Raw genomic sequence first — 24,422 nt, forward strand, 5'->3', positions numbered from 1 at the left:
TCACAGTTTGCACAATTGTTTATGTGGCCAATAAGATAAGGCTCCTGACGAAGGCACATCTGCCGAAACATGGCCGCGTCAATACTTTTGACATTTGGCTTACATTATTTCTGAGGTAATGTCTGTCCTAATTAGATTGTAAGCTCTGTCGAGCAGGGACTGTCTCTTCATGTTCAAGTGTACAGCGCTGCGTACGTCTAGTAGCGCTTTAGTAATGATAAGTTGTAGTAAGTAGTAGTAATAAAGACCTGATTCATTGGATGAGCTTTGGTTTCCTCGTTTTATTTTGTTTCCTCACTCCTCATTTTAATATATACCTAAAATATTGTAATATATACCTAAAATATTGTAATGTCCATTCCTTCACCATTCTCTCTCTTGTATGTTCATATATATTAAACTCAATTTTGTAATCAGAAATATGGAAGTATTACTGCTGCTACATGTCAAAATATCTGCATCAGAGATATGTATTCTTCCCACATGAATTCAGTCCTTGCACATTACCTCTTTCTAATGCTGTGTCTTTATAAAATAGGTAAAAATAGGCACTTCCTGTCTATTTAACTTCATTATCCTCTTATAAAATTACCCTCCTGAAAAACAATTCTATAACTAAGTGCTCGCATTTACCAGCACTTTCACTCTTATGGCAGCAAAGTGACTAAATGGTATTCTGTAAGGGCATGCTTAAGCAGCACCGGCAAGTCAGGGGGATCCACACCTTCCACAAAGCAACAAAGGACAACACACAAGGGTGGAAGCAAACAAATTCCAGGTGACCAACCCAAACAGGAAATAAGAGCAACCCAATAAATTTATTTTGACACTCTCATTTCCTGTTTGTGCTCAAACAGCACAGCATGTAAATGCAAGGGGGCAAGCAATCCATGGGAGTAGCATGGGCAGTGCTGCCACTTAAGTGTGCAACTTACAGAATCCTGTAAGTTACACATGCCATTGCTGCATTCAGGTGTCTCCAGTTATGCCAAGTCTATGGCTGGTGTAACTGTGGGCAAGTGGGTGTATATCAGAATCTTGGTGCGGTAATAGAATAGGCCCTCACTGTGCAGCATAGGGGTGCCAAAAGAAGGTGCTCAGTTATATACTAACCCCCATAGTGTATTTCTTAAATGCTTTCATAATTTACATCTAATACATTATTTGGCCTCACAAGGGTACTTTCATCAGGGCAGATATTTGCAGTAGTATCTTCATGTCTCTCTCTCTCCCCTCCCCCACCCTATCTATCTATACCTATATCTATTTATCTATCTATATCTATCCAGAGCATTTTTTTCTAGAAAAAAAGGTGACAGTACTCAAATGATAGGCTACTCTTCAGGGGTGGGGTGATCACTGAGGGACCCATCCCACAATATCCAGGCCCCCTGCAACCAGTCACAGAATCTAAGACAATGCAGAATTGGTGTGTAGAGCCTGAATTCTTTCATTAAAACTTGGGGTCCATGGGTCAATTTTAGCAGACAACGGAAAAGGTGCCGGTACTCAGTATCCCCAAGTACCCCCTCAAAAAAGCCCTCTATCTATCTATCTATCTATCTTGAGGACTTATGACAAAGGAAAGTATATGGCAAGAGAGAGAGAGCTAAAGTGTAGGAAAGGGTAAGAACATAGTTCTGACAGTAACACTTGTAATTAAAAATAATGCTGAAAGGTGAGATTATACAAGTGATGACCAGACAGTGTGGCCAGTGCTGGATTTGAAAAAAAACATTTCATTGTCTAATCATGATCTCTGGTAACCTTAAAAATAAAGACAGATGAACAACTTTTAGAACAATAACTCAGTGACCTTTTGGCTCAGAGGGAAAGTGTGTTTCTTAGTCATGGGCTTCTTTTACAAACCCGCAATAGCGATTTCCACGCGGCAAATGAGAAGAAGCCCATAGGAATTGAATGGCCTTCCTCTCATTTCCCGCACCGAGAATTGGCAGCACGTTTTTGTAAAAGAGGCCCATAGAAACTTGTCACAAACATTTATGGTTGAAAACTCAAGAGAGTTTGGATTTGTATATGCACATGTTGATGTGATGAATGTGTAATGAAAATGTTGCCCTGTTTTCACATAGAATTAGTTGAGGAGTGGCAAAACGTTTTCACTCTCTTTTCATAATTAAGGAAGTGAAATTGTTTCTGTAGCAATCTATGTATGCTTCTTATTAATTCTGAAAACTTCACCTTCCAACATACCAAAATCATGCAAAGATAAGAATTCATATATGTAATATATCATGCTTCAATAATTAGTTTTTTGCACAGGCAGATTCCACTAAGCTGAAGGAGAGCAATTTTTTCAAAGCCATTACTACAAGAAAACAATGCTCTATCCACAAAAATGGGCTTTTTTGAAAACTGCCTACCTTATAGGTGGATGAAATTATATGTGTAATGCCACTGTATACATCATTTTACCTGCAGTTAGGGAAAGCATTTCTGGGGCCAGTGTTGGTTAAAATCATTTTGACATAGATTTCAAACCAAAATCACTAAGCACAAAATGAATTTGAAATCAAAATCAGTAAGCCAGTTGTGATTTCAAATTGAAACCAATCAACAAATGATTTAAAAAAAAAAAAAAAAAAAAATCGGCAGAGCAAGGTACTACTGTTAAATGTAATTGTCATGAGACAGGATTATTGCACATTACAAGTCTCTATAAGGCAAGAATTAATATATAAACAGGGTCGGACAGTAAGTTTTTGGTGGGTTTTGGAGTGCTCATATTTTCCACCACAGGCTTATCATTAGAGTGGGATATGGGCCTGGGTCCCCTTCTCTACAGTGCACTGCACCGACCACTAGGCAACTCCAGGAACCTTCTTGCTGTTCTAATAGGACTGGCCATAACATCTGATGCTGTCATAGAGGCTGGTATGTACTGTTTCTTTTGCATCTTTGGTGGGTGGGAGGGGGTCAGTGACCACTGGGGAAGTGGGGGGGGGGGGCTTAAATCTTCAGTGGTCATCTGGTCATTTAGGGCACCTTTTTGTGACTTAGTAGTGATTGAAACAGGTCTAGACTAAAACATTTTAGCCCTGGGCGTTTTTGCTTTGTTCCATTATGACAGAGGAACATCCATGTTTTGGGAAATCCCAAATCCCACCCCCAACACGCCCCATTGTGATTTGGATGAACTGCATATGAACTGCATAGAAATCCATCATAAAAATGGGTTTTGAAAATAGTGATTTGGATGTTTTGGCAAAAAACTGTCCATCTGCCGCTCAGTGACACTTGAGCCCCTCAATAATTGAAAAAGATACAAAAATACTTGAATATGTGATTTCAAATCTAAAATCAAAATCAGGGTAAAAAAGTAATTTGAAAGAAAATAAAAAACAAAATCATACAAAATAGTTTTAAATCATTTCAATTTACTTAATTTGAAATCATACCCAACACAGTCTGGGGCTGGCAGTAGATCAGGGTTTGGAAGTACTTCCATAGCTGAACACCACCTTGAGTGAATTCCATAAAACAAGTGGTAAATAAATCCTTAAATAAATAGTACATATTTTGATTTACTTAGAAAATGTACCTGGATGAAAAAGGTGTACAGATGTATGCATGCACTGTTTCCTGAAGTAATTTTCAAAGAGAGCATGGCAAAAATCTGAGGTAAAAACTGCCAGTAGATTTTGCAGAAATGCATAAAAAAATTGCCCTCTATAGGAATAATTTAATAAAGAATTTTTCATGTGTAAAACATTTTTACTCCCTGAAAAGGCCTTGTGTACAATTATGTAGCTGTCTACGCCTATAAAATGTACACTTGAAGAAAGATTGGCATACTTTCACACAGACCACACTTAGGCTTTCCTGGGGGTATAGTGTAGGCAGAGTTGTGATGTATGTTGTATGTTATAAAATATTCAGGTACAAACATAGAATACATGCACAAATGTTCCCCATCTTAGGAGCAGGTGTAAATTTGCGCATAAGGATTTGTGCACTGCTGCTGGTTCTATGTTGTCTTTATAAAATAAGCAGCTTTTTAGATTTTCCACCTAGGCACCCTGTTATAAAATTACTTCCAGCATTTCTAAAACAGACTATTCCCTTAGAATCTTTAAAGTGGTTCAGTGCTGTGCTCGTCTTAGGGGTCCTTTTACTAAGCTACAGGCAGCTCCTTGTGACTCTGGGCAAGTCACTTAACCCTCCATTGCCCCAGGTACAAATAAGTACCTGTATATAACCTGCTATGAGTGGGAAAGCGTGGGGTACAAATGTAACAACAACAAAAAAATAATGTGCCTAACACAGCTTAAAATAGCATACTGTGGGATGCACTCAGGTGTCCTGTGGTAACTGCCAAATGTGTGCGCATTAACTGCATGCTAAAAAATATATATTTTTAAGTGAGCATGTCAGGGGGGCAGAGAGTGGGCATTCCTGCCCGAAACAGTATGTCTACATTAGCTGTTTGGTGCAGAAATACCGTATAAGCCATTATCACCTACAAAACGGGTGGCGGTAGATGCTCAGTTGGTAATTTTTTAATGGCCGTAACCCATGGCAACATTAGTGCATGGCCATTAATGCAAAAAAATAGAACATGGGCCATATTATGGCTGCGCTAAAAAAAGGCCTTAGCACATAGGAAAATCCCACATAATGCCACTTTTTACCACAGCTTGGTAAAAGGATCCTTCAATAAGCAAAGAATTAAAACAGAGACTGTAAGAAAACTGTGACTGGAATTTGAGATTTTTACTGTTCTAAGAACCAAACCCCTTAAAAAAAAAAAGAACTTGAGACAAAACAAGGCGCATATACTGTATATGTGTTTTCCTTGCTGTCAATGAATTCTGTATTATCACAAAAATGACTCAGTTTGTTATTTAGTTAATGGCATCATTTATCACTAAGGTTCCATGTGCTTAGACTCCTTTCATATATAGTTCTGTTTATCCCTCTGCTCCTTACAAGTGTTGCATTATATGTAGGGAGAAGGAAAAAATACAGCAATAGGCACTAAGATGCAGCATTGATCATTTTTTTTTCCAGCAGGAAACTGGTTCACTATATAAACTCTGCTGAACTCTTAAGGCATAATGTCACTTGAAACAGGGGAATGGATCACTTGCTGCTGGAGTTAGGGAGTAGTTCTAGAAACAAAATAAGGAAATGCACAGCAAGGACATTAATCATAGCACTTTTTTCATCTTGGTGGCATCTATGTGTACCTGAAAACTCTCACCTGTGGCATACTGTTACATTTACTCCTGCTGCGAATGTGACTTGTCAGCCGAATGTTAAAGAGGGCCTGCAGGGCAGCCTGTGCTGCCTGGGCTTTTGCCAGCTTCTTGCTATGTCCTGAGCCTTCAAATGTTCTCCCATCCACTCTCAGTGCCATCACAAACTTCTTGATATGCTGCTTCTGCACAGTCTCTGAAAGGCAGACATACCTCAGTCCTGGTCGCAGCTCATTTAGTAACACCACTGGGTTCTTCTCATTCTCAGCTGGGGATGCCATCTTGTGCTTGTTTTGTTTACTGTGGTCCATTAGGTCCAACGTGTGGCAGAGTAATCTCCCATGTCGATAAGTGGCAGAAAGTAATTCATTATTAACTGGGTTATAACCCGAAAAATTCTTGCTGTGTGTAGATGGCTCAAACTCCTTGAACAAAGTATCTGGAAAGTCCGCCTGGTCAGATGTAAAGTCCGTGGATGGGTTAATGCAGTTCCCCATGGTAAAGTGAGCCTGACATGCATTTGGAAACTGAACAAATGACTTCAGAGCCAGCTCTGCCGCCCTCATTTTTGCTTTCTTTTTTGTGGGTCCCGTACCTTCAAATAAAAGCCCATTTACTTCTACAGCAACAGCAAAGACAGGTGCATGTACTGGACCTGTCTGGGAAACCATTCTGTATTGTAAGCCTGGCTTAAGTTCATGTAGCTGGACCAGGGCATTCTTTGGTGTCACTGACCATGAAAGTTTCTTCCAGATGAGTTGTAGTTTGCAGAAATGCCCACTGTTGCCTTCTTCTAAAGGCCGTTTCCGTTTAATGCTAGATGTATCACCTCTTGGTCTGTCATTTGATGATATAGTACGGCCTTCCAAGTTGCCAACATTTCGATTTTCCTTTACTTCTGCACTGCTGGTACCTTGTCAAATAAAGAAATGGACACAGATTAGTGTTGCTTTTAGTTAAACATAAGATCAAAATAAAGGCCTAAGGGGCCCTTTTACTAAGCAATGGTAAGCCCACTGTGGGCTTACTGCATGCCAATCTGGAACTACCGCTGGGCTACCGCAGGAGCCCGGCAATAGTTCAGACCCCTAGCACATGCCCTGGTTACCACTGGGTTAGTGTGGAAGCCCTTACTACCATCTCATTGGGTGGCAGTAAGGGCTTCCCACCGAAATGGCCATAATTTAAGTGGTTCACTTACTGCACGGCCGTTCCTTTTTCCCAAAAATGGACAGCCTTTTACCTGCTGTGGTAAAATGGGCCTCAGCACATGTAAAAAACACAAGCTGATATAAACGCAGGACCCTTTTATTGCAGCTTAGTAAAAGGACCCCTAAATATGGGGAAAATTTATTTCTATTTATTATAGCCTCATCAACTTGGTAGCTATGGGGATTAATTAGAGGAAAGGGCTTATGTGTTGGCTTAAGTGTAGGACTTTGAAGAATGACAGTTGAAGATGGCAAGGCCTAGGATGGCCTACTAACCTGTGGTGGAAGCTATCACAGGAACAGATTTTGGGGATGATTGGGACAGACAGAAAAAGAATTAAGAGCTCGAGAAATGATGATAGATTACATAATGAGAATTTCTATGCAAATTGCTCCAAGTGGACCTATTTCAACTTTTCAGCTGAGTAGGTCATTTTGATCTTTATGTGCCATAATTTATTTTAATATTACTATATGTTGCTGTGATGCTTTTTTCTTCTTAATGTACTGACAGAAGATAAGCGAGGCCATGAAAAGTGCTAACAATAGAGCAAATTACTATCAAAAGTAGAGTATGAATTGCCATCATTAATTGCAAAGACTTGTAATTTTTTTGTACCTTCCTTGTACTGTGTATTTCCATAGTTCTGTTGTTAGCTTTGTAAAATAACAAGGTAGCCTTAAGTGTCAATAATGCATGTCTGTTATTCTGGAGCACACATTTCAGAATCACCCCGGTTCTACTGTTAATGGCAAGCACTATAGCTAGGATCAGAAAACAAGATGGTAATTTTATGTTCCAATTGTTCTGTTCTGACAGATGGCTTGCTATACATCTGACATGACACACTGATTAATGCCTGCACTGAAAAATCATCTAACACACCGTGCTTTTCAAATATTGTATATTACTGTAGTCATATGGGGAGCTAAATTGGAAAATATGCTTGTAGCTAATCTTGTGAATTCTTGAGTCCTTTTCACCTGTTATACACTGTTTTATTTAAATATTTTTTTATTGGTGCAGAAAATACACAGACACAATACTGTCACTGTGATAACACTCCATACACTACTAAGGTAATGTCATGCTGCTATAATACAAAGATGTACAAATATGCACACCTGTCTTTGTCTGTTTCACAAACACACTGCATACTATACTCTGAGGGGCATAATTGAACGAAAACGCCTATCTCCATGGGCGTTTATCTCCGAGAACGGGTCCGTGAAGGGGCGGACCGAACCGTATTTTGGGAAAAAATAGACGCCCATGTTTTATTCAACAATGTGTGAGCTGGGCGTTTTTGTTTTTCAGCGATAATGGAAAATGAAAGCGCCCAGCTCAAAAACAAATAAATCCAAGACATTTATTCGTGGGAGGGGCCAGGATTCGTAGTGCACTGGTCCCCCTCACATGCCAGGACATCAACCGGGCACCCTAGGGGGCACTTTTACAAAACCAAAAAAACAGGTAAAAGAGCTCCCAGGTGCATAGCACCCTTCCCTTGTGTGTTGAGCCCCCCAAATCCCCCTCAAAACCCACTGCCCACAAGTCTACACCATTACTATAGCCCTAAGGGGTGAAGGGGGGCACCTACATGTGGGTACAGTGGGTTTGGGGGGGTTGGACGACTAATAAGCATTAAGCAGCACAATTGTAACAGGTAGGGGAGATGGGCCTGGGTCCACCTGCCTGAAGTCCACTGCACCCCCTAACAACTCCTCCAGTGACCTGCATACTGCTGCCAGGGAGCTGGGTATGACATTTGAGGGTGAAAATAAAAATTAGTGAAACATCATTTTTTTGTGGTGGGAGGGGGTTAGTGACCACTGCGGGAGTCAGGGGAGGTCATCCCCGATTCCCTCCAGTGGTCATCTGGTCATTTAGGGCACTTTTTGGGGCCTTATTCGTGAAAAAACAGGGTCCAGGAAAAGTGTCCTAAATTCTAGCTAAAAACGCATACTTTTTTCCCCATTATCAGTGAAATGCGCCCATCTTTGTTCGGCAGATAACCACGCCCCAGTTCCGCCTTCGCCACACCTCTGACACATCCCCATCAACTTTGTCCGCATCCGCGACGGAGTGCAGTTGAAAACGTCCAAAAATCGGCTTTCGATTATACCGCTTTATTCGTTTTTGTGAGATAAACGTCCATCTCCCGATTTAGGTCGGAACTTGGGCGTTTTTCTCGTTCGATTATAAGCAGGTCTGTCTCATACTTACACTCTTTCTCACACATGCACACACATTCATTATCCTACCTTCCAAGTTCAAAATTATTCAGTTTCAAGAATGCAATCATGCCAGCGTAATGTTCTCTCTCTTAAGCAACAGTGGGTTCTATTTACTAAAGAGTGCTAAGTATTTAACACGAGGATTAGCCTGTGTCAAACTAGCATGGACCCATGCTAATAGTGTAGTGGCTTGACAATGCTACTGTCTACAGTATGAGTCTGCTAATCTGCAGAAGGGATGCAGAAAGCATGTGAATTGATGGGATTTGCACCTCATAGTTAACACAAAGTTAGTTACTGTGCATTGGCTGTTAATGTCACATCAGTAGTAGGAGTGTATGGTAAATGTCTTTGTGTTAATTAATTATTAGGATTTATTTACTGCCTTTTTAAAGGAATTCACTCAAGGTGGTGTACTGTAAGAATAGATCAAACATGAGCAATAGGCAATTACAGCAGTAAAAATATTCAAATAACAATAAAAAGTATGGCATAGAATACTACTTACAATGCCAACACAATACGTAATAAAACATTTTAATTGATAGTGAAGGGTGAAGCAAAGATGGAACATATAGATAGGAGATACGTAAGAGAGTAAGAAGAGTTAGAAAGTAAGGTGACTGATTAAAGAAAGTTGCACATGAGGTCAGAGTTGGTTCAATACTATTTCAGCTAGGATAGGAGTGGATAAACATGTCATGCTGCAGTATGTACAGCCCTTGTCATTCCTTGTAAATGTGAGAGAGAAGATCCTGGGAACACCCCCAACAGTTAATATTTTGCACTTACAGCATGTTAATTTTGGCAATTAACAGATGGTCACTATAAAACCTTACTGCACAGTAGTATATACAGCCCATTGTCACTGCCTATATATTCTGCATCATACTCATATTTTAATTAATTTACTCTTTACACCAGTGATTCCCAAACCTGTCCTGGGGCAACCCCATCCAGTCAGGTTTTCAGGATAGCCACAATGAATATCCATGAGATCGATTTGCATACACTGCCTCCTTGGTATGCAAATCTATCTCAGGTATATTCATTGTGGATATCCTGAAAACCTGACTGGCTGGGAGTCCCACAGCGGTATGAAAGAAGCATATCACACAGGAAAATGTCCTTTAAGAAATACTTTATTTATGTGAGGTCTATAAAAAAGCCCATCTCTGGCTCATAGATCACTTCTAATCTCATTCTTGTCCTTGCCTCCAATTTAGCACTTAGAACCTCATTCAGAGGCCTTACTGAATCCAATCTTAAGGACTTGCAAGGACCTAGAGGCTAATGAATCCTTTGGGTTTGGGTCTTCACTAACTTGTGCTGCATCTGCCAGGATATTTAGCTTGCCTCTACCAGTCTTGGCACCTTTCTCCACCATCATCTTAAGAAGCTTTGCCTATAGTCCACTGCCCTGAAGGAATCCAAACCGATTTCATCTTTTACAGGCATGTACTAGACACGTGGAGCAGCAGAAACCAGTTGAGGCACTTATGAGAGTGATGGTTCTTGTCCTCAACTGCTGACTTCAGTTCATAAGTACATATAAGTACATAAGTATTGCCACACTGGGACAGACCAAAGGTCCATCAAGCCCAGCATCCTGTTTCCAACAGTGGCCAATCCAGGTCACAAATACCTGGCAAGATCCCAAAAAAGTTCAATACATTTTATGCTTTTTATCGCAGAAATAAGCAGTGGATTTTCCCCAAGTCATTTTAATAATGGTCTATGGACTTTTCCTTTAGGAAGCCATCCAAACCTTTTTTAAACCCCGCTAAGCTAACCGCCTTTACCACATTCTCTGGCAACAAATTCCAGAGTTTAATTACAGGTTGAGAGAAGAAAACTCTTCTCCATTTAGTTTTAAATTTACTACTTTGTAGCTTCATTGCGTTCCCCCTAGTCCTAGTATTCTTGGAAAGAGTAAACAAACGATTCACATCTACCCATTCCACTCCACTCATTATTTTATAGACCTCTATCATATCTCCCCTCAGCCGTCTTTTCTCCAAGCTGAAGAGTCCTAGCCGCTTCAGCCTTTCCTCATAGGGAAGTTGTCCCATCCCCTTCATCATTTTCGTTGCCCTTCTCTATAACTTTTCTAATTCCACTATATCTTTTTTGATATGGGGTGACAATATTCGAGGTGTGGTCGCACCTTGGACTGATACAAAGGCATTATAATGTCCTCATTTTTGTTTTCCATTCCTTTCCTAACATTCTATTTGCTTTCTTAGCTACTGCTGCAAACACAGCACACGATTTCAACGTATCATCATCGATGACGCCTAGATCCCTTTCCTAGTAGTTGACTTCTAACATGGAACCTTGCATTACGTAGCTATAATTCGGGTTCCTTTTTCCCACATGCATCACTTTGCACTTGCTCACATTAAATGTCATCAGCCATTTAGACACCCAGTCTTGTAATTTTTCACTATCTACCCTTATCCATTGAGAATACTGACCATTTAACCCTACTTTCCGTTTTCTATCTTTTAACCAGTTTTTATACATATTAGTACATATAAGTACATATGTATTGCCATACTGGGAAAGACCAAAGGTCCATCAAGCCCAGCATCCTGTTTCCAACAGTGGCCAATCCAGGTCACAAATACCTAGCAAGATCCCAAAAAATTACAAAACATTTTATACTGCTTATCCAAGAAATAGAGGATTTCCCCCAAGTCCATTTAATAATAATCTATGGACTTTTCCTTTAGAAAGCCGTCCAAACCTTTTTAAAACTCTGCTAAGCTAACCGCCTTTACCACATTCTCTGGCAACGAATTCCACAGTTTAATTACACGTTGAGTGAAGAAAACTTTTCTCCAATTTGTTTTAAATTTACTACATTGTAGCTTCATCGCATGCTCCCTAGTCCTAGTATTTTTGGAAAGCGTAGATGCTTCACATCTACCTGTTCAACTCCACTCATTATTTTATAAACCTCTATCATATCTCCCCTCAGCCGCCTTTTCTCCAAGCTGAAGAGCCCTAGCCGCTTTAGCCTTTCCTCATAAGGAAATCGTCCCATTCCCTTTATCATTTTCGTCGCCCTTCTCTGCACCTTTCTAATTCCACTATATCTTTTTTGAGATCCGGCGACCAGAATTGAACACAATATTCGAGGTGCGGTCGCATTATAACATCCTCATTTTTGTTTTCCATTCCTTTTCTAATAATGCCTAACATTCTATTTGCTTTCTTAGCCGCAGCAGCACACTGAGCAGAAGGTTTCAACATATCATCAACGACGACAACTAGATCCCTTTCTTGGTCCTTGACTCCTAATGTGGAACCTTGCATGACGTAGCTATAATTTGGGTTCCTCTTTCCCACATGCATCACTTTGTTAAAAAGCAGTGGTCCCAGCACAGACCCCTGGGGAACCCCACTAACTAACCTTCTCCATTGAGAATACTGACCATTTAACCCTACTCTCTGTTTTCTATCTTGTAACCAGTTTTTAATCCACAATAGAACACTATCTCCTATCCCATGACTCTCCAATTTCCTCTGGAGTCTTTCATGAGGTACTTTGTCAAACACCTTCTGAAAATCCAGATACACAATATCAACTGGCTCACCTTTATCCACAAGTTTGTTCACCCCTTCAAAGAAATGTAGTAGATTGGTGAGGCAAGATTTCCCTTCACTAAATCCAAGTTGACTTTGTCTCATTAATCCATGCTTTTGAATATGCTCTGCAATTTTGTTCTTAATAATAGTCTCTACCATTTTGCCCGGCACCGACATCAGACTCACCAGTCTATAAGTTCCCGGATCTTCTCTGGAAACTTTTTTAAAAAATCAGCGTTACATTGGCCACTCTCCAATCTTCCGGTACCACGCTCGATTTTAAGTATAAATAACATATTACTAACAATAGCTCCGCAAGCTCATTTTTCAGTTCTATCAGTACTCTGGGATGAATACCATCTGGTCCAGATGTTATTCTTCAGTTTGTAGAACTGCTCTATTACATCCTCCAGGTTTACAGAGAATTCATTAAGTTTCTCTGACTCGTCAGCTTCAAATACCATTTCCGGCACCGGTATCCCACCCAAATCTTCTTCGGTGAAGACCGAAGCAAAGAATTAATTTAATCTCTCCGCTACGGCTTTGTCTTCCCCGATCACCCCTTTTACGCTTCGGTCATCTAGCGGTCCAACCGATTCTTTTGCCGGCATCCTGCTTTTAATATACCTAAAAAATGTTTTACTATGTGTTTTTGCCTCCAACGCAATCTTTTTTTCGAAGTCCCTCTTAGCCTTCTTTATCAGCGCTTTGCATTTGACTTGACATTCCTTATGCTGTTTCTTATTATTTTCAGTCGGTTCCTTCTTCCATTTTCTGAAGGATTTTCTTTTTAACCACGCTGGCTGTCATTTGGTCTTCCGTCCTCCTTTTTTAATACGCAGAATATATTTGGCCTGGGCTTCCAGGATGGTGTTTTTGAACAGCATCCACGCCTGATATAAATTTTTGACCCTCGCAGTTGCTCCTTTAAGTTTTTTTTTCACCGTTCATCTCATTTTATCATAGTCTCCTTTTTTAAAGTTAAATGCTAACATATTTGATTTCCTATGTATACTTACTTCAAAGCTAATATCAAATCCATCATATTATGATCACTGTTATCAAGCGGCCCCAGCACCATTACCTCCCGCACCAGATCCACTAAGGACTAGGTCTAGAATTTTTCCTTCTCTCGTCGGCTCCCATACCAGCTGCTCCATAAAGCTGTCCTTGATTTCATCAAGGAATTTTACCTCCCTAGCATGCCCCAATGTTACATTTACCCAGTCAATATCAGGGTAATTGAAATCACCCATTATTATTGTGTTGCCCATTTTGTTTGCGTCCCTAATTTCCTTTAATATTTATGCATCCGTCTGTTCATCCTGGCCAGGCAAACGGTAGTACACTCCTATCACTATCCTTTTCCCCTTTACACATGGAATTTCAATCCACAGTGATTCCAAGAAGTGTTTTGTTTCTTGCAAAATTTTCAATCTATTTGATTCAAGGCTCTAGTTAATATACAATGCTACCCCTCCACCAATTCGATCCACCCTATCACTATGATATAATTTGTACCCCGGTATGACAGTGTCCCACTGGTTATCCTCCTTCCACCAGGTCTCAGAGATGCCTATTATATGTAATTTTTCATTTAGTGCAATATATTCTAACTCTCCCATCTTATTTCTTAGGCTTCTGGCATTCACATATAGACATTTAAAACTGTCTATTGTTCCTATTTACATGTTGCTCAGCAGCTGACAGTGTTAATCTGTAATCTTTTGTCTGATTTTTATTTAAAGATACCTGGCCTACTATGGTCTCTATTGCAACCTCGTTATTGGGCTACCTTATCTTCCCTGTTTTGGCGATACCTTTGAAAGATACCTTGTTCCAAACCATGCGCTTTTGAATGAATATTGACCTTCCCCCAGGTTCTAGTTTAAAAGCTGCTCTCCTTTTTAAATGCTGATGCCAGCAGTCTGGTACCACCCTTAAGGTGGAGCCCATCATACTGGAATAGGCTCCCCCTTCCCCAGAATGTTGCCCAGTTCTCTACAAATCTAAAACCCTCCTCCCTGCACCATTGCCTCATCCATGCATTGAGACTCCATAACTCTGCCTGTCTCTTGGACCCTGCGCGTGGAACAGGCGCACTTCAGAAAATGCTACCCTAGAGGTTCTGGATTTGAGCTTTCTACCTAAGAGCCTAAATTTGGCTTCCAGAACCTCTCCCCCACCTTTTTCTATATCATTGGTATCCACATGTACCAAGACAGCCAGCTTCTCCCCAGTGGATGGAACTCCCCTCATTTGAGAAAAGGCTAAAAATGTAGGGCTCTTCAGCTGGGAAAAGAGATAGTTGAGAGGGGATATGATTGAGGTCTACAAAATCTTGAGTGGTGTAGACCGAGTAAAAATGAATCAATTTTTCACTCTTTCAAAAGGTAAAAAGACCAGGAGACCCTCAATGAAGTTACATGGAAATACTTTTTTTTTTTTTTTTTTAATTGTATTTATCAGTGATAAACAAGTACTTGTATATCACTGATAAATACAAAGCACTTAAAATAGAAATACAAAAAAGAAGCATAGAATACACTTTAAACAGTCTAAATATGTGCTACTTAGTCCACAAAAATGGAGAACCAAAATGAGAAGAAAAACACCCTTGAAGCCATAAGAAAAAATAATCATACAATAATAAAGATAGAAGACTAAGTAAATAAAAACAACTTATCGTGCAAACAGCAGCTATTAACCTCCAAAAGGAGAACATATATGTACATAACAATTAAGCGCTTTCCAATTGTTTAGCTTCTTCCAAAAACCTAAAATGGTCTAGATCAAAAAACACATCTAACAGATGATAAGACAACCACACTTTATATGGATATTGAAGTTAAAAAGTGCTCCCTAGGGACTGGACCCGTTGTCTACATATCAAAAACATTTTCCTCCTCTCTTAAGTTGACATAGAGGGGCATAATCGAATGAAAACGTCTATCTCCATGGGCGTTTATCTCCAAGAACGGGTCCATGAAGGGGCGGACCGAACCGTATTTTCGGAAAAAATAGACGTCCATGTTTTATTCGACAATTTGTGAGCTGGGCGTTTTTGTTTTTCAGCGATAATGGGAAATGAAAGCGCCCAGCTCAAAAACGAATAAATCCAAGGCATTTGTTCGTGGGAGGGGCCAGGATTCGTAGTGCACTGGTCCCCCTCACATGCCAGGACACCAACCGGGCACCCTAGGGGGCACTTTTACAAAACAAAAAAAAGGTAAAAGAGCTCCCAGGTGCATAGCACCCTTCCCTTGTGTGTTGAGCCCCCCAAATCCCCCTCAAAACCCACCACCCACAAGTCTACACCATTACTATAGCCCTAAGAGGTGAAGGGGGGCACCTACATGTGGGTACAATGGGTTTGGGGGGGTTGGACGACTAATAAGCATTAAGCAGCACAATTGTAACAGGTAGGGGGGATGGGCCTGGGTCCACCTGCCTGAAGTCCACTGCACCCCCTAACAACTGCTCCAGGGACCTGCATACTGCTGCCAGGGAGGTGGGTATGACATTTGATGGTGAAAATAAAAAGTTGTGAAACATCAATTTTTTGTGGTGGGAGGGGATTAGTGACCACTGGGGGAGTCAGGGGAGGTCATCCCCGATTCCCTCCGATGGTCATCTGGTCATTTAGAGCACTTTTTTGGGACCTGTTCGTGTGAAAAAAGGGTCCAACAAAAGTGTCCTAAATGTTCGCTACAAACGCCTTTATTTTTTCGATTATCGCCCTAACGCGTACATCTTTCCTCGGTCGATAACCACGCCCCAGTTCCACCTTCGCCACACCTCTGACACGCCCCCATCAACTTTGACCGCATCTGCGACGGAGTGCAGTTGAAAACGTCCAAAATCGGCTTTCGATTATATCGATTTATTCGTTTTTGTGAGATAAACGTCTATCTCCCGATTTGGGTCGAAATCTAGGCGTTTTTCTCTTTCGATTATAAGGTGGATAGTAAGGTCTGGAAAAACCCTGACCTTTTGTCTCATATAATTGTCATTTTTAAACTTGAAAAATGATCTCAAAATCTGGAAATACTTGAAAAACAAATAGGAGAAAATATTTTTTCACTCAAAGAATAAGTTAAGCTCTGGGCCTCATTACCGGAAGTTGTGGTGACAGCGGTTAGCGTATCTGGATTTTAAGAAAAGGTTTCAACAAGTTCCTGGAGGAAGTCCATAGGGGAAGCCACTGTTTGCCCTGGGATTGGTAGCATAGAATGTTGCTACTATTTGGGTTTCTGTCAGGTACTTGTGATCTGGATTGGCCACTGTTGGAAGCAGGATACTGGGCTAGATGGACCATTGGCCTGACCCAGTATGGTTATTCTTAGGTTCTTATATTGTTATGAAGTGATGTAGCCACAGACGGGCCCATGCCTATCCAGAAGTGGCACAGCTATGATGTGGCTGCGGGGATCTCCAAGCTGCCTTTATGAAGAGATTCACCCTAGGCAATGTAGAGCAGGTACAGTTTAACATAAATCTTACAATTTTGTTAACGGCATAACAATAGTAAAATGACCAAATATAAACATAAATACAATAAATGTGGTAAACTTGAAAACAGCAAATTGAAACATAATAATAGGACTACCATGAAACAGTATCAAAAATATCAACAGCACTGAAATTCAAATAACAGAGATATAATACGATCATGCTGGCATTATACTAATGAAACTCCTAATAAGCATGCATCTCTTGATCCTCTCCTCCCTTCAACTCCACTCCCCCAGTCCCCTGGTACCTTTTAAAGCCTTCAGTTCTTCACCAGCATCGCTCACAACCACTGCTTGCTCTTGTCCTGAGTCTTCCCTCTGATGCAACTTCCTGTTTCCACATAGGCAGGACCAGGTCAGGGGGAAGGCTCAGGGCTGGCGTGAGCAGTGGATATGAGTTGCTGCTCGCTGTCAGCAAAGAACTAAAGCTTTAAAAGGTAGTGGGGGTTTGAGGGAGTGGAGTTGACAGACACCCAATTGCCTGGAGGGAGAGGGGAGGGAGATATTCCGGGCAGGGCTTGGGGTTGTTGTGCTCATCCACTTTGGTTTCAGGCCCACCCCAAAACTGGGTATCTGGCTATACCCCTGCCCCAAAGGACAATGTCAAAAATCCTTTGGCCACTACATACAATCTGACTATGCAGAAATCTCTGTACATATAACTATCAGAAACTGCGAAATGAACTTACAAAACGAAGAAGAATCATAAGGACTGTGCAGGATCAAAATACCTACTCTATGAACCAGCTGAAGAAAGAACTGCAAGGAATTCAAGCAAAACAAACAAACATAAAAACAAACCAAAAAAACAAAACAATACATTACTATCAGAAAGAAACAAAGAAAGTTGTTTTTTTCCCTCCACAGTCATAGTCCAGATCACCAGCACCACACCTGATGGAGCAGATTTAAATAACTTGGACACACTTTTCAATCTGAGGAAAATCAAAATGAAAATTCAAGCTCACCAGGATAAAATGAGAGCAAATCCCCTGCAGGAAAATTCCCATTGATCACACTGATTGAAGTGTAAATCAACTGTGGATAGTAAACCTCTCTAACTACAATCACAGCATGAGACCTCAGCAGTGCTGTAGCGAGGGCTAATGGCACCCGGGGCGGGTCGCTGCTGTGCACCCCCCCCCCCGGGTGCAGCACGGCGTGACCCCCCCTCTGCGGCGCACCCCCCCCGGAGCGCAACCCCCCCCGACCGCATTCTTACCTGTGGGAGGGCCAATCCGCCCCGAGTGCACGTCACTCGGAGCTGCATCGGCCCCGCTGGTTCCCTGCTCTCTCTTTCCCCCGGAACCTGTTCCGGGGCACAGAGAGCAGGGAACCAGCGGGGCCGGCACCCCCCGAGTGCGTGCACCCGGGGTGGACCGCCCCTCCTGCCCTCCCTTTCTACGCCACTGGACCTCAGTACTGTCTAATAGACGTTCATTTTGCCCTTATAGTAAACTAGATGAAATTCAACTATATTCAGATCTAGAAGAATGTTTTTTTTTTAGGAAACTCCACATAAAAGTACAGTTCCATAAAAAAAGATACTCCTAACAGACTGGAATATAATTTGAAACAATATGTATTTCACTTCACAAAATGGACAAGACAATGAATCAGGCAGCTACATAGACAGAAGGTGAAATCACAACTTTCCAGCAAGCAAAAGAATATTCTGTACAACCCATCACCACTAGAAAGTGTGGCTATAAAAAATCTATGAACAACCACATTATCATGTAGCCTGCAGACAAAAGAGGCTGTGTTATTATACACACCCAACAGTACATAGAAGAAGGCACAGACAGCTCTCAAACAGTATATACTACAAGAAACTGAGGAATCCCACACAGGAATATTCAAAACAATTGAAAACTCTTGAAAAGACATTTCTAAAGCAAGTACAGTCACATCTGAAAAAAATCATACCACATCATCCTTCTGTGGGCATGTTCAACATGCTACTTAAGATCCATAAATTTGGAAACCCTGGAATGCCAGTTATATCTGATACTGGCACACTCCCAGAGGAAATATCTAGACTTATAGAAAGACTTCTTAAACCCCTACCACACAAGATAAAGAAGCTTTATGCAAAACACTGCAGACTTTCTGAACAAATTAGAAAACATCAAGTAGCTACCACCAGGTACTCTTCTGGTCACAATGGATGTAGAATCACTATATAGCAACATTCCCCATACAGAAGGCATATCCACATGTGACTGATCTGTAAAGGCATTTACCCTTGACCACTAGTATTCATCACAAACTATTCAAGTGCATTTGAAGTGGTAGATCATAATTTGCTACTTGCACTAATGGATAACTTAGGTATAAAAGGGTATGTCCTAAATAGGTTCCGACGATTTTTAAAATCTAGATCCTATCAAATCAAATCTCCTAATTCCATCTCCCCCCCAATGAGCTCCAGACTGTGGAGTCCCACAGGGATTTCCCCTTTCACCCATTTTTTCAATATTATGATGCCCCCCTTAGGAAAGGTGCAAGATGCACATGGCTATAATAATTTTTTAATGCAGATGATGTAACTATTTACATCCCTTTCAAAGATAGCACTTAATCAATAGAATCTATCATCAAATCTGGTCTAGACCTGATAGAGAATTGGGCCTCCACCTTTAAACTAAAACTGAATAGAAAGAAAACAACATTTCTGTTATTATCTTACCCTCACCGTGTCATAAACTGTCAAAACTTCACAATTGATAATGTAACTTATCCATTGGAGGCCCAACTAAAGATACTTGCTATAATAATTGATTCCTACATGTTATTCTCTCTCTCTCTCTGTATCATACCAATTTTAGTATATTCGACATTCAAGTCCAAGCAGTCATCACAAAAACCTTTAAAGCAATGTGAAAACTAAAAAGAATCAGACATCTCTTCTCTAATGATACGTTTCGAACCTTAGTACAAACATTAGTATTATCACTCTTCTATTATTGCAATGGCATTTATGCTGGCTGTAAGTAAACTTTCTTTGAAAAGCTGCAGACAGCTCAAAAAACAGCAGCCAGAGTAGTCTAGGAGGCTTCAAGATTCAAAAGTGCAGCCTCTTGATTATAAAGTTATACTGGCTCCCAATCAAAGTCAGAATAACATTCAAACTATGTAAATTTGTTTTCAAAACTCTATATGGCTTAACCCTTCATTATATGCAACTTTTAATTGATCTCCCCCTTTGCAAAGCTCTCCCTGGTTCAAGAGATGATCTAACCCTCCACTATCCCAGTTGCAAAAATATGACCTTCAAGTCAATCTACATGTCAGGATTCCCTTACCTCTCTACCAAATGGTGGAATGTATTTATGTATTTATTCATGACATATATACCCCACATTAGCCCAAAATAGACTCAAGTTCAATGTGGCTTACAAACAAACAATAAGTGAATAAAATATAATAATGTACAGAATATAACACAAATTACAATAGCTTCAAGAAGCAAATTAATATATGTGCAGTAAGTAACCAGGAATTTAGACTATCTCAAGGACAAACAAATAATTAAGGGTGGATAGGTAAGAGCATAATTAGGCAGGACTAGATAGGAAAAAAAGGACAAAATGAGATTAAGAGTTCTTTGTATTCAGAAAGGCCAGACTGAAGAAATGTGTTTTTAGAAGACATCTGAAAGTTAGGCAATCATCTGTAAACTTGATTGATTTAGGAAGAGAATTCCAAATCTTGGTGCCTTGATAGGAGAAATTAGCAGAGTGAACTGTTTTATATATCATATCCTTACAGATAGGGACATGTAAGACAAGATATTCTCTAGAAGAAGAAATAGCATTATGAGGGGGTAATTCAATAAGATTATTCATATATGACGGGGCTTCACCAAACAGGATTTGGTAAATGAAAACACATAATTTGAAAGATATTCTATCTCTTAACCAATGGAGCTCATGTAAAAGAGGAGTGGCTTTGGCGAAGCGAGATCTACATACAAGTCGAGCATCAGTATTTTGAGCTGTTTGTAATTTTTTGAGAAAAGCACCTTTAAGTCCAGCATAGATGGAATTGCAATAGTCGAATTTGGTGAGGACAAGAGATTGAACCAAAGTATGAAAGACAGATTTAGAGAAAAATGGCCTCAATCTCTTTAGCTTCCAAAGTGAGTGAAGGACACTTGAGATCAATTTAGAGACTTGGTTTTCAAGGGTAAGGAAATGATCTATTGTGACTCCCAAGATGTTCATTGTTGACTTAGGGGAATAGGTTTTGGTCTTAATAGAAAAGTTACTAAAATTCATAGGATGGTGAGAGTTAGTTATTATTAGGAACTTAGTTTTATCCATGTTGTTTTAGCTTGAAATTAGAAGCCCATGATTCCATAAGTTTTATCCCTAGGCTAATCATGTGAGTTATGTCAAGTAATTCCATAGAGAATGGGATAGGAATGGTGAAATCATCAGAATATATGTATGTTGAAAAAACATGTTTTTCTAAAAGATGACCAAAAGGAATCATCATAATGTTAAACAAGATAGTGGAAAGAGGGGAACCCTGAGGGACCTCACAACCTGGAGACCAAGTAGAAGAAAGTACACCTGATTGTTTGGCCCAGCTACTCATCCAGATAAACCAATTTAAATGAGGGAGCATTTAAAACATTATGAGATGCTGATTTTAAAGACCTTACAGGCTGATGTACATGAAGACTAGAAGCAATAACAGGAGAAATCTTATTTCTCAAAACTAATAGCAGAAGCTTAAAGTGGAGGAGTGGCCTAGTGGTTAGGGTGGTGGACTTTGGTCCTGAGGAACTGAATTCAATTCCCGCTTCAGGCACAGGCAACTCCTTGTGACTCTGGGCAAGTCACTTAACCTTTCATTGCCCCATGTAAGCCACATTGAGCCTGCCATGAGTGGGAAAGCACAGGGTACAAATGTAACTAAAATAATCCACTGGTAATCAATGTAATGAGATCAAAGCTGGTGTAACATGCTCAAATCATCTTAGCCCAAGCAACATACATGCAGCAGTATTTTGTGCAATCTGTAAAGAATGCAGAATATTTTTAGGTAAACCAATGAGCAAAGCATTACAGTAGTCAAAATGAGGCATCCAATACTTTGAACTACTAAGCAAAAATTCTCTTGAGAAAGCAAACTCCAATCGAACAAGACAAAAAGCAAAAAAGAAGGGGGTAGCCCAATGTGGTTCAAACACAGAATATTTATTAAGAAAAGTTAACTCCATGTAGCACTGAAGATGACAATGCAGTCTGCATTTTGGTGCCACATGTGCCTGACTTAGGAGTCAAATAATTTCAGTGAAGATCGGTGAGTATGTGTTCAGAAAACAGAACATCCAGTTTATCAACAGTGCAGCATCAGAAGCGGAATCTTTGGAGACTTGAGGTTTTACACTCTGTGTAGGTGTGATTTGTTTTTTGACTCCGCTTCTGATGCATCATTGTTGATAACTGGGTGCTTTGTTTTGTCAACATATACTCACCGATCTTCACTGAAATTATTTGACTCCTGAGGCAGAAACGCAGACTGCGTAGAGTCACCTTCAATGCTACACGGAGTTAACATTCATTAATAAATATTCTGTGTTGAAACCAAATTGGTCTTCTCCCTTCTTTTTAGCTTTTTGGGACCAGAGCATTGCATTGATGATCTAATGGTCAGAATACTAAAAGGAAATGTTTAAACAATCTAGAAACAAAAGATCTTTCAAGGCATGATGAGAAAATACTTCAACATCAACAAGAAAGAACCAGGCACACCCATTAAAGGGGGGCCGACCACAACCGGGCTGAAGGCCAGCGAAGACAGAAGTGTGGGGGAGGGTACAGGGAGGGCCTAGCTAGAGAGCAGAGGTAGTAGTGGGAGGGAAACAAGGGGTAGCAAGGGGAGGGGGCAGGAAAGAAGGGGAGGAGCAAGGGAGGAAGAGAGAGGAATTTGAACTGCACAGGAAGTCCTTTTGAATTTGGAAGAAGGAGAAGAGCAACCCTGGGCAGCAGCTCCTGAAATTTTTACAGGCACATGTTTTGTGTCTCCCTGGGCAGAGCTTGTGCAGAGCACAGCCAAAGAAGCTCTTACAGCAGAGCACGATATTCCAGCAAATTGAGAACAAATTTTACGGTATGTAGACATTTAAAACTTTGTGCAGCTGCAAGGCATTTTAGCTTTCTCCTGCCGACCCCCATTTAGCTTTTCCAGGATGGCCGGCCATCTCGGGTTAGCTGCCTATCTCACGGCATTACGCGCACTAGGCTAGAGTCCCACATACGCTGCCCATGGCGCATGGCAGATGGGTTTGCCACAGCGCGGTTGCCGTTTTTGGCCGGCCATGCAGTGCTCACAATCCGCAGTGCATAGCACGGCACTGAGGCACAACTCGGAAGACCTTGTGCACAGCACTGAACCGAGGCGCAAACGATCTCAGGGAGACGAAAACACCTTTAATGGTACGTCATTTTTGCTCTTCTCCTGCCTCAGCGGCACACCGCACGTTAAGATGCGGTGATGGCCGGCCACTAATACTTGGCCGACAGTTACGCACTATAAGGCAACGGATCTTCGAGCCCCATTGTGGCCGGCCACGCCGTGTTATCTAATTCGAAAAATTAATGCGTTATAAGCTGTCCATGCCAATACGGCGATCGACCTTAAAACCCGTTATGGCCGTTGATTGTTCTACAGGCACACGTGTCTAGGCCCATTTCGGTTGATCCGGCAGACCTAGTGCATAGCACGGCACTGAGGCACGACTTGGAAGACCTTGTGCACAGCACTGAACCGAAACGCAAACGATCCCAGGGAGACAAAAACATCTTTAATGGTACGTCATTTTTGCTCTTCTCCTGCCTCAGCGGCACACCGCATGTTAAGATGCGGTGATGGCCGACCAATAATACTTGGCCGACAGTTACGCGCTATACGGCAACGGACCTTTGAGCCCCGTTGTGGCTGGCCACGCCGTGTTAACAAATTCGATAAATTAATGTGGTATAAGCCGTCCATGCCATTACGGCGACGGACCTTAAGCCCCGTTATGGCCGGCCACACCAGATTTTCGATGTAATGCAGCAAAAATGAGTGCAGTATAAGTCGCTCATGCTGTGTAAGCCGCCCAGGCCACGCAGAGCTATACAAGCCCCATTGTAGTCGGCCACACCGTGTTATCTAATTCGGTAAAATTTAGTGCGGTATAAGTCGCCCATGTTGTATAAGCTGCCCATGTCACGCAGCACTACGGCCATGCCATGTTTTCTACTCGGTCGACTACGCTTCATCCTAAACGTTACTTACCGGCGCCATGTCTGTATGATTGGCCTGCCATGCGATATTTGAGATGCGGGTTTTTGCAGAAATGTCCACATTGCGATCCTCGCTAGTCAGGGTCTTCTCTTGCGGGCCACTTAGGGGGAGTACCAAATTAGCGGGACATGCGCTTCGCTACGCGTTGTAATTGCCCGCCCATACAGTCGGCCATTAACCTACAGAGGCACGTACGGCAGCGGTGAATTTCGATAGGGTGGCCATTTGCATGAGTGCCAATTGTAAAAACGGTGGCCACTTTCAATACACCACCCATTCCGACTAGCAGTAAAATTTGGGAAAGGCAGCCAGTTTTATGGCGCTAAAATTCACTAGAATGG

At 41.2% G+C, this 24,422-nt stretch overlaps 1 protein-coding gene across 1 annotated transcript in view; it reads right to left on the bottom strand.

Moving 5' to 3' along the window:
- The window catches only part of ADARB2 (adenosine deaminase RNA specific B2 (inactive)), a 379,575-nt gene that overhangs the window by 321,450 nt on the left and 33,703 nt on the right, over window positions 1-24,422 (bottom strand). Inside the window, exon 4 of the mRNA XM_030199275.1 lies at window positions 5,225-6,132. Within this exon, the coding sequence (XP_030055135.1) occupies window positions 5,225-6,132 (908 nt within the window). The remainder of the gene's footprint in view (window positions 1-5,224; window positions 6,133-24,422) is intronic.

Source organism: Microcaecilia unicolor, chromosome 1 (assembly GCF_901765095.1).
Source record: "Microcaecilia unicolor chromosome 1, aMicUni1.1, whole genome shotgun sequence".
Classification (NCBI taxonomy): Eukaryota; Metazoa; Chordata; class Amphibia; order Gymnophiona; family Siphonopidae; genus Microcaecilia; species Microcaecilia unicolor.